Genomic DNA, 11,763 nt, shown 5'->3' with positions numbered 1-11,763 from the left:
GTAATGTGGGGGAAATGTCACTCCGTCGCTCGATGGGTCGTAAACTTTCAAATAAGACCTACTCTCACGGCTCGCTTAAGTTTCCCTCCTCCTTCAATTATAAAAATTCACGTTTTTTGGAGTTCGAAATTAAAAGAAACTTGACCAATGTATATAGTCCTCGTACGTTTATTTTGGTGAGAAAAGTGCCAAGATTGTCGTCCAAGTCAACGGAGATTTCGGGCAAAATGGAAGGAGAAAATACGATGGAGAAACGTCTGAGGGTGTTCCCCGCTCATTCGCGTATTCTTTTTTGGGGGTCCGAAGTCATTTGATCGTTAAAATCGTTAAATTAATAAATACAAAAATTAATTTCTTCTTCGGTAGTCGTGCACACGTGGCATATTGGCGTGGTGCGTGGTCTTAAAGGCAAAGGGTCCCGGGTTCAGGCCTCCGAGGTAACGGAGATTAATTTTGTTTCGCCTTTTAAAGCCAACCACTCCAAAGGCTCCAAACAATTTCAAAATTAAAACTTTCTTAAAAAATACAAAACTATTCAAGGAGCTTAATCTTGCTGAGGGGAATGGCCAAAAATCTAAGCGGAGTAGAATGGGGAATTCTTTTTAAATACGATTTATATTTCGAGTCCTGGGCCAACCAAACAAAATGCAAACAATGTTTATACCTTTCAGGTCACACTTCATTCCAGCAATGTGTTCACGAATCCTTAGTTGTAGAGTGTAGTTTGATGCGAGTACTGCTCTACGGTTACCACTTTTCACTTCTGCATTCACGAGTTTGCTCACAGGAGCCTTTGATTAGAATCCATACCCGTTTTCAGATTTTCAGACCAAAACGGTCAAAATTAATACCCTATTTCAGACTAGAACGGTTAACAAAACATATCCCCTTGTTCATAACACAGGCCTGTAGGAAGGCTAAACCAACTCGGGGGAGGAGAGGAGCAAAATGGTTGAACAAAACTACCTACGGCCCCCCCCCCCCCCCCCACTTCCCACTTCAGATTAAGGTAAGGTAAGGTAAAATCTTTATTTAGACACGGTGTTTCCTTCAGGACTATACAATATTTAATTTAAAATCTAACTACCTAACTAAATTAATGTTGTAAATAGCTACTACATTAAGAGAAATGATTAAAACCTGCTTTACAAGGAAGCCGTGCCATAAAAACAAAATAAAATTCATATAAGAATACTGTCAAAATCGTAATTAGGGAGTTTAAGATGAAACGAGAACGCCAAGAAAGCAGTAGATTTAGTAAGCAAAACAATAACTTTGCATCTGCATCACACTTTTTAGTACATTTATTTGCTGTTTCTTTTACGCGGACTACCACATAAAAATTCCTAATTTCACGTTTGAAGGAGGATGTAAACAAACGACGTCAAATTTTTCTTTCTCTTTTTAAATTTGGAATCGTGCAATAAGAAACCGACTGCAATAGGATTTCTTTCAGTCCGTGGCTCTTGAGAGGACATATTTGTGTGGCTTTCGACAACGCGCGAACACTAAATTGTTATGAGCTAAGACATTAACATTGCTATCAATGAGCGGACGTCTTAGAAAACAAGTAGTTTATTCCAACAGCTTTTATGGCTGGAGATTGGTTGGTTTCAGTTCATTTTGGTTCTTATTTCCGATTCACAAGGTAGGAGTGCTTTTGCTGCTGTTGTAAATAAGACAGAAGACCGAAGCAGCGCTATAAAGACACACTGAAGGCATCGCTTAAGCAATGCAGCATTCCCTATACCACCTTGGAAGAGTCCGCCGAGGACCGTCCTGCCTGGAGTTCACTTGTAAAATCTGGCGTGGCTACCTTTGAGGAGAGACGCATCAGGGACAAAGAGAAGAAACGGCAGAGAAGGAAAGACGCTGAGGACTCCTCCTCCCAGCCTGGCTCAGCCCCACACATCGCCTGTCCCCACTGCAACAGGCTTTTCCGGGCGAAGATCGGCCTGATCAGCCATCTCCGCACACACCCCATACCCCCCGTGATATGAAGTCTTGGTCATCTTCGCTCGCGAAGGACGAACATTATTATTAAATAAAAACAAACTGTTAGCGGAGGAAACTGATAGAAAGTAAACAGATTATATTAAAGTTTCGGTTGACTTTGTAAATTTTTTGACGCAACACCATATTGAAAGTAGAATTCTAAGCTTTCGACTCTGCTAAAGTCTTGTTCACAGTGATTTGGTCAGGTCACGTGACATGTGACCTGTTCAGCCTTGTCCAGATCGCTGGAAGGTCGTATCTCCCCCCGTCTCTATTTTGGTCAGGTCACTTGTCACGTGACGGTTAAGTTCATTTCTTCCTGTGATTTTAAGAAACAGTTTGTTACCAAACTGATATCACCTGATGAAGTTTAATTCTCTTCTCCACTTTCTTTTCTGTAGTAAAGTACTTTGTATTTTGTCGCCATTAGTTAGCAGAACTGTAAGAGTCTTTTGTAATACTGTAACAATTTATATGGTCATGCAAATAAAGCTTAGGGTTTTTGGGCCGTTTTGGTCTAAAATAAGGTACAGACTAATCCTAACGGCAGGAAAATGGAAGAAAGCAAAGAAATTGTCTCAAAGTATGAAAACGATTATGGATTCAAGGAACCAGGTCTGAAAATGGGTGTGAATTTTAGAGAAAACCAGAAAATGACATATTTTGGTGTGAGAAAGAGCCAGGGTTTGGAAAACAGAGCCACATATCTCCATCAAAAAATTTCGAAGAGTACTCCCCTTCAAGAGTCACGGGCTCCATACCGTTGTCGATTCACATTTTTTCTTCGTCCAATATATGCTCTTGACATTATGAATATTACATCTTTCTCGTTCTTAGAGACTGTTCGTGGTTCTTTTCGGGAACGTTTATTCACATTGGTGATTTTAAGCGACTGTTATCTGTGTATGAAAACAACGGTGAAAGACTTTCGTCCTTTCAATTTGCGAGAAAGCGCTATTAAGGGGAACAATGGACATCACGTGACCAGGCCATTTGACACCACCAGGAAACAGCAATGGTGAGCCCCGGCTGAAACCTATGCTTAGGGTTGGGATTGTAAAATTAGCGCCAGTGCCGTCGGCCTTTGGCTCAGCTTTTAGGACTAGGACTAGGTTTGGGTTAGGGTTGGGGTTTGGGTGTTCACAAGTCACGCACGCGACAAGCAATCCCACCACAATGCACAACCCAGGGGTAACTAGCCACACGGTGCTGGTCTTGTTGAGCCCAGAGTACTTTGTTGTAACATGGTGATTTCGAGACTGACTAACCCCTTACTTGCACTTTGCGTCTTGACACGACATTGAGCTCAGCAAGGCTTGTGCCACCTACCCCACCCCTCTAAGTCCTTATCCTTTACTTAGATTTACACAAAACCTTGTAGTGTTATTAGTACTACAAATTATTATTAGTTTGCATAGTGTACAACATCACAATGGAAATATACTAACAAAAAGAAAATTATTAAGAGATGATAACAATCAACGCTATGCTAGCTTGGGTAGAGTGGTTTCTCTAATCATAAGAGGCTATGAACTTTTTCAGGAGCAGTAGATTGAGGTTCTCTGAGATCCCTGGACTAAGATATGTAAACTCGGGTACTTACCCTTGGTCTCCAGTCATTTCGCCCTAAGACAAGGTGGAAAAATAGGCACTCGAAGGAGTGCATGAGGTTTCAGCTACCATAATGAAGACTCTAATGAAAAGTTGTTGCCTTGTGTTCGAGTGACCCTGTAAAAAGGCATTGTAAGAAAATGAAAGGGAATCTCTTCAAAGATCAATAAATTATATGTGACTGTTACATTTACTGTAGGTTTTTTGTCTGCTTTACTGACTCCCTTTTTGTGCATTTATGAAAAAGTTGCAAAGCTGGCGTATTACTTCGGTAGGTGTATGTTATATGTTAGTGGGGTTGCAAATTTGTGGGGAGTTTATTTTCCAAGTGATAAAGGGGGAATTTTAGACTGCCATTATATGGTATCACAAAAGTTTTGTGTACAACTATATATGCGTTATTGACCAAGCGTGAGCGAAGCTCAAGTCCTCCAGGTAGGTTTCAAACTATGTCATCGGCTTAAGGAATTCTAAACATGTGGTCCATTTTAAAGCAGCCAATCAATGCTTCGGGCCCGTGCAACGATTGTAGAATTTTGCAGTAAAAAAGCAACGTTGTATAAAATTCAGAGGGGTAAATGAACAGCTCTAGTCAGTGTGACAAAATTGTGCAGAGTAATTCGATCGTGTTGTCATATGGGCGAATTTGGTATTTCGGTTTGTTTACACTTTAATACACAGGTGACGGTTTGGCTCTCCCATGGTTTACATAAGATCGCATGGTGAAGAAAGTCCGTGAATCAAGACATACGGATAAACAGACAATAAGCTTTCTTAATTGAAATATTTATTCAGACAGACCCGTGTTTACTCTTGAAAAGCAAATACGTTCAATTTTCGCCTCGAATGACGCTACGAGAAGGAAACCGACCCAAGCGCACTGCGAGTCACTAAACCACAATTTCTAGACTCTATTAAACTGAGTAAGTTTTTCGAAAATTTCGCCAAAGCTATTTGAAACATGACAAATCGATCAACATAAAGCATAGTAAAATTCACATTAAACCTGTAGTATTTTGTACAGTGGATTCCCAGGAGCACACCATAATTTCCGAGAACGACTACAGCTAATACGATGATTTTCACAATATAAAATGCAGACTAGGTATAAAGCAGACTCGTACCCAGTCGCTATTTACGTGTTTTGTGGGGTCCTTCGCCTCTTCCCATGACACCCTGCGCGCCTCAATCCATCCTCGTATCCAATCTTCTCACCCCACAAAACACGTAAATAGCGACTGGGTACGAGTCTGGGTATAAAGAGCAGACTGCAGACTGGGTATAAAATACAGACTGAGAGCAAAACCCCCTCTTCGTCAAATATAGGATACAGTTTGAATTTTTCAACTTAACTTACACTAGTGTCATACAATCGCCTTTCGAGATCATTTCCCATGAAACTGATATTATTATATTCTTTTCGAAAAGCGTCAACCTTGAATTGAAATAAACAACCCCAAACCATGACGTAAGCAATAACGCGGACACAGGACACATGACCTTTACTTCGCACGTGGTCGACCTCTTCGCCGCTTTGCGTCAACATGGCATCGGCGACATCGGTAAGTGGCAGTAAAATAATGTTTTTTGAATAGTATTTAACTAGAGTGCTACCGTGGTCCACAGTCCCGTAGTGGATGGATTAAAGAACGAGGAATGTATTAAACCAGAGTGCTACCGTGGTCCATAGTCCCGTAGTGGATGGATTAAAGAACGAGGAATGTATTAAACTAGAGTGCTACCGCGGTCCGCAGTCCCGTAGTGGATGATCTAAGTATTAAACTGGAGCGCTATCGCGGTCCGCAGTCCCGTAGTGGATGATCTAAGTATTAAACTGGAGCGCTATCGCGGTCCGCAGTCCCGTAGTGGATGATCTAAGTATTAAACTGGAGCGCTACCGCGGTCCGCAGTCCCGTAGTGGATGATCTAAGTATTAAACTGGAGCGCTATCGCGGTCCGCAGTCCCGTAGTGGATGATCTAAGTATTAAACTGGAGCGCTACCGCGGTCCGCAGTCCCGTAGTGGATGATCTAAGTATTAAACTGGAGCGCTATCGCGGTCCGCAGTCCCGTAGTGGATGATCTAAGTATTAAACTGGAGCGCTACCGCGGTCCGCAGTCCCGTAGTGGATGATCTAAGTATTAAACTGGAGCGCTATCGCGGTCCGCAGTCCCGTAGTGGATTCAAATTAGATGACTGCGGGACTGCGGTAGCAGGTTTTTAAGTTCTAGATTTTAGTGGCCGGGTATTCTAGAATCTAGCTAAGTCGAGATAAAGAAAACAAATTGTTGAGAAATGGGTCACAAGTAAGGTCGAGATGATCTCGGAAATGTGATTGCGTGACAGTAGGGTAAGTTGAAAATTGAAAATGTATCCTGTATCGAAGAGACAGTTTTGGTCTTAGTCTGCATTTTATACCCAGTCTGCTGCAGTCTGCAATTTGCATTTTATACTGATCGTCTTCCGTACGAATAAAGCTGATAACTGAAGCCGACTGAGATCTCGTCCACCGTCGTGGTGAACCTTCGGCATTCCGAACCTTTACAGAAAATGGACTTACTTTCTTACTTACACTACAGAATGACAATGTAGGTTTCAGAAGCTGAAACCACAAAAAGGACCAGAATTCTGGCTGACAGGGGATAGCTATATAGGACTCCGGTCCAATCAGTTCGCACCACTTAAAATTGGGAACAGAATAAGGATTCTGACCTTTGTGGGATAGGGTTATTGAACTGCAGCCATTTCACTCTACATCAAAGCGGTCCGTCTGATGCGGGAAGTCGATATTAGAATCGAGTCATTTCGCACAATGCCAACAGGCGATCCTAAACAAAGCTAAGTTACACGCACCAACTTTCCAGTCCGGGGAAAGATGCAGGAAGCTCTCCTAACTGAACAGTAGTCTTTTGTTAGTCTAACAATAGGCTTTTGTTAAGAAACAATACTTAGATCTACTTAGGATATACCGTAAAATTCCGAGAACAAGTCCCAGGGCTTATATTTTTCAAAGGCCCTTTTTGAGGGACTTATATACGGAGGGAAATTTGCGTTACAAAATCGGCTGGGCTTATACTAGGAGGGAAACTTGCGTCTCAAAATCGATTGGGCTAGCTTATAATTGGAAGGAAATTTGTTTCAGTAATTATGTAGTGCACGGAGTTATTACTGAAACTCGTGAGAACGTAGATCCTTCTAAACACTCAGCCATGCAAACTTAAAACACAAAGCAACAGCAATATACTTTATTGAGAATGCAATACTCAGTTCAAAAGAAAGGTAACATCAATAATAAGGTACGCTGTTCACATGAAAAAATAAAACTTAACTAAAAGCTTGTTTTTGGTTTATTTTGTATTTGAAGGAAATTTCCAAGTATAAGCGCCTGGGGGCTTATATTCGGAGGAGCTACTAATGGCGGTTTTTTTGCGTTTCGAGTTTGGGAAGCTTATTTTCGGAATTTTACGGTATGTTAACTTAGGAGGACTTCGTAAATCTGGCCTCCGATTAGTAAATACAATCAATGCAAATTTACACGGTTTGTGTAGCGGGTAGTCTCCCTCGCAGCCATTGTGTCTCGTCACGCAACGCTGCTCCCAACAACGGAGGAACGTTGCATGACGAGACACAGAACGGCTTCGAGGGAGACTATGTAGCGGGGGGTGGAGATCAGCCTGATTCGAAAAATCGGTAGCTCTACGTCTTAACACTAAAGGGTTTTAAACATAGGATACATTAGCACCAAGGGTCGCTCTAAAGCTATTATCAACACTCGTTGATATATTACGATGGGATGTCCTTCAATGCAGTTGGTGAATTAAAGACCAACCTCCCATTAGGTAAATGATTTAAGTTGACTCCATGTTAGCTTGCGTGAAGTGTCTACCGACAGTTCGTGTAGACTCACGTCATTTAAAAGTGAATTTTTTCACGAAAATCTATGAATTTTGTACCATTTTTCTGTCAGCAACCTTTTCATCGAAGATTTTACTGTCATTAAAGCGAAAATGAACTCATCGCCGCTAAACATACATCCATTAATGACTTAAAGATTGTTTTAATTCGTACATGTCAGATATATCTACTAAACTTGAAATGAGAAATATTTAGGTAAAAAAAAATTGGACTTTTAAGTGAGCGTCATTCATTGCAAATTCTTAAAATTTATCACAGAATGAGCATAAATTCGAATATTTTATTACATTTTCAATCATTTCATTCTTTTTACGATTGTTCTGATCGAGCCGTGTGAATTTCAGCCATTAATTACAGCAAAATTTACGCAGAAAAATTTCCCTAGCTGCGAAAGTCAAACACAGATGGCCTTAGCTGCGCAAAGTAATTATTTTCAGTCACTGCTTATTGGACTCATTAGTATATTGGTTACAATATGGATAATGTATCAGTCCCATACAGTTTGTTATTAGCCAGCTGTAAAAGCAAGAATTTGTCTCTATGGTTACATGGTTTGCCCAGCTGGGGGCTCGCATGATAGGCAGTTATTAGTGGCATAATTAATTTTTTAGTTCATTTTCTCCTTGATGAGTTCGTAATCACAGATTTATTCTACAGGAAAAGAAGATGTTGTTCTTTCTGCTGTCTTTGTTCCTGTTTTCCAGCACTGTTCAAGGCAAAGGTTAGCAATGAATTTCTTTTGATTATGGGAAATCGTTTTTTTTTTCTGAGTATTGAGCGGATATGAGCGAAGCGTTGATTGATAAATAATTTCTCAAACCAAACATTGATTAAAATCCGACATGTAGAAGATTTTAAAAAGTTCATAGATTTCAGTACTCCCAGCATACAATTATTAATGCTGAAGTTAAGCTGTTAATGTTAAACTAGAAATACAAAAAAAAAAAAAAAACGAAAGAAAGAAAGAAAAGAAGGAAAAGATCACAAAACGTGCGTCGTTACGAAATTTCAGAAATGTGCTTCCAATGGATTGGCAAAAAAAGAAAAAAATCCCTCGGTTTCCGTGTGCCGTTCAAAGAAACCAACTTGTTCAGCCAATGTCTGAAAAGTCGTTCCGGCATACTGTCTGGCACTTTTTGCGGCGAGTTTTAAGCGGGATATTACTTCAGTACAATCTACAAAAGAATAGATCGCTAAAACGAAGACTTATCCGCGGCAACTATATATGAACGCTGTTTTACCATAAAAGCTCTTCTAATTTAAAATCACAATCAGATGTGAATATTGCCAATTCCAGACTAAATTTTAACAGTTTCAAAAATAATTCAGTTGCCTGCCACTAAGAGAAAGCATGGCCTCTTGACTCCATTAAGTTCAGCAAAGACAAAAATATCTGTGTTCTAGCTTACGATTTTGTTTCTGGAAACTCAATCAGATGTTAATTTTTATAAATAGAAGTAAGTCCTGCTTTTCGCTAAGCGACACAGTTACCAATCCGAGTATAAGTCCATATAAATGGATAAGGGGGGTGAGTTTCTGAAGAAACTATGGTGCTGCGTCGGTGAAGTTAGATTCGCTCTAACAAAGCGTGAACGCTCGAAACGTCAGCACTCGAATCTCTTTACGGCAAACTACACTATCAACGCTGTTGGTAAAACCAAACATTCGTATAAACCCATATAACAGATTGACCTCACTAGTAGAGAGGTATGTAAAAGCTTAAGGATCACAATATGAGGCAGAGGCTCTGCAGTGTGGCATGGACTTTAGAAAACGCTTACATCTGTGCTTGGTCGGTTAGAGAACACCAGGTGCTGTTTACCATTTGCGCAAAAAAATCCCATTGGAAATGAAATCGCTCCTAAAATTTCGGGTACCTCCAAAGGTACTCCTCTTATCCCATTCGGTACGAAATGTCGGAGAATTTCGTAACATTTGTCATTTCTCCTGTCGCCAGGCCAGTAACCAAGAGAATCACGCTGCGGCGCCATCCCTTTCGACACGAGAAATGCTTTGGGTTAGTGTGTTATTTTTGACAGAACCTGTGCCATTACTCAACGGTGATCCCAAACGGTCGATCAATCCGATGTTCTTGCCGAATGGTAAACACTTCATGCAGTTCTTACTTATTATCTCGCCTTGATTAGAAAGTGACTGGAAACGTTAAAAAAAAAAAGGAAAAAAATTGTAACATTTCCAAATGGCAAACATTTGATCCCGCAAACCATTCCAAAATCCAGGACCCAAAAGATAAGCAAATTAAAATTAAACTCTAGGCACAAATTTTAGACCGTGCGATGTTGATCTAAACATGTTTGTAGTCGTTGAATCCAGTTAGTTTTTTTTTTCCCAGGGGAAAGTTCTTTTTGGTTTACTGATCCTGGCAGGCCCATCTCTTTTATATTTACTTTCAGATTACACAGTAGTAGTCAAGACGTCGGGTGATCGTTGGGCTGGTACCGATGCTACAGTGAAGATCCGAGTTCGAGGCACTAAAAATAACCAAATCGACAGAGCACTTCCTGGAGACCATAAATATTTTGAAAAAGGAAGGTAAGTGATTATATCGTTCGTTATCATTCTATGTTATGATTATCTTTTCCTTCCACGAGGGCACCCAACAAAGAACATCAAAGCAAAACTGTTCCTAGATCGTTTAAACTGGGGTCAAGAACATAGGTTTCTTAATATTTATATCAAATTTACAGTGCCAGATACATCCATTTAATGTAGATACGAGTTAAAACGCGCCTTTTAACATGTTAATATAACAATAAAATAATAATAATAATAATAATAATAATAATAATAATAATTTGAGCAAAATGCTCCCCCCTACCCTCCTCAGTTACTAGGCACAGAGTCCCTGCAGTCCCACCCTCATCGGTCCACCCGCACGAGGGAGCTCTTAATGACCTGATGATGCTGAAAACATTATATACGACGCCTTTTCCTCCCATGTGGGCACATTTTCTATAGATAAGCACGAGGCACAGCCCCGTTTTGGTGCAAAGCTTGTTTTCGTCCTATAACGTCATAAAATTACTGTTTTCATTCACAACTCTTGCAGAAGTCTTGAACTCGTGGATTTCTTAACATCTTTTAGGTTGATCTCGATTACATCAAGGATTTTCTTCACGCCCCTTAAAATCGGTTTAATGGAAATATCTCGTTCGCATTTCAAGCATTACAAAAACCCTCAGCTCATAACACAAATCAATGTTTTGGGGTGTTTTCTAAATTTTTTGGTGTTTTTTAGGTATATTTGGGAGGAGATAGTTTTTCTCAAAAGAGTAGTAAATTTTGGAGAAATAAGAAATAGTTAATATTTGATGTGGTTTAAAAATTCGAATTTAAAGTTAAAAATTGATATATGGACACCCAAACAGTTCCCTTCCAACCTGGTGTGCTCTTGCGTTGGGGGCAACTGTCTGTTGGTGTTCTTTCTTTCATCGCTTCTTTAAACCACTTAAAATGCCCTTCAAATTCATGTTTACCCCTACCTTAAAAGGCTGTTTCCGTCAGCTAGATAATACAGTTTGATCTGTTCGGATGCTTTCGCTGAAAATTTAAGATGCAGAAAGTTTAAAGTGCCCATAACGGAATTTTTTTTTATTTTCTTATCTGAATCTAAACATTACCCGAAGAACTTCCGCGAAAAACATTTTCGATTTGCATAAAACACGAATTTTTTATTAATTTTACAAATCTTTAAAATCTTATTTCATTGCGGTCAATCCGCCCGGCTGATAAGAATGCCGACGGGCTCACAATAGGGCCTCGTGACACAGTCTGTGACATAGATTCAGGAACTCTCGTGTCTATGCACTCACTTGACCTTCAGTAAAGTCCGTTCGCGGCAGAAAGAAAATCGTCAGATTCACTGGTAGGAAAGAAAAAATAAGCTCCAAATAAGTATATTCCATGGCAGAAAACTTATCTGACACGGAAAGTGAACAAACCGCTGAAGAAAGCAGCTAGGACGAATTTAAAAGCGTCGAAGTCGAGGCGATAGATGGCGTCCACGAAACAAGTAATACGTGTGAAGATGATGATACACTCAAGCCGTACGCGGACGAGCCGATGGCAGACGAAGAATGGCTAAAAAGATATCGCAAGGAACAAGAGGAAAAGCGACGACTCGAGGAAGATTTAACGAAACGCTTGGAGAATAGAGTGCGTGTTAGTGGATGGTAAAGTTCTCACCTTGCATTTTGCATACGCGCTCTTGAGGCCCCATTA

The 11,763-nt window shown here is 40.2% G+C and overlaps 1 protein-coding gene across 2 annotated transcripts in view; it reads left to right on the top strand.

Moving 5' to 3' along the window:
- LOC146472072 (sushi, von Willebrand factor type A, EGF and pentraxin domain-containing protein 1-like) overlaps positions 1–11,763 on the top strand; it is a 47,723-nt gene that overhangs the window by 6,123 nt on the left and 29,837 nt on the right. Inside the window, exons 1-3 of one of the 2 annotated variants that reach the window (XM_085120623.1) lie at positions 5,115–5,168; positions 8,179–8,242; positions 9,936–10,074. In XM_085120623.1, the coding sequence (XP_084976749.1) occupies positions 5,151–5,168; positions 8,179–8,242; positions 9,936–10,074 (221 nt within the window). In that variant the 5' untranslated portion in view covers positions 5,115–5,150. Of the gene's footprint in view, positions 1–5,114; positions 5,169–8,178; positions 8,243–9,935; positions 10,075–11,763 lie in introns of those variants that run through there. The other variant, XM_085120624.1, reaches the window with a different exon arrangement.

The sequence above is a fragment of the Pavona decussata genome, unplaced genomic scaffold (assembly GCF_977016875.1).
Source record: "Pavona decussata unplaced genomic scaffold, jaPavDecu1.1 SCAFFOLD_102, whole genome shotgun sequence".
Classification (NCBI taxonomy): Eukaryota; Metazoa; Cnidaria; class Anthozoa; order Scleractinia; family Agariciidae; genus Pavona; species Pavona decussata.
This window is presented reverse-complemented; position numbering and strand designations above follow the sequence as displayed.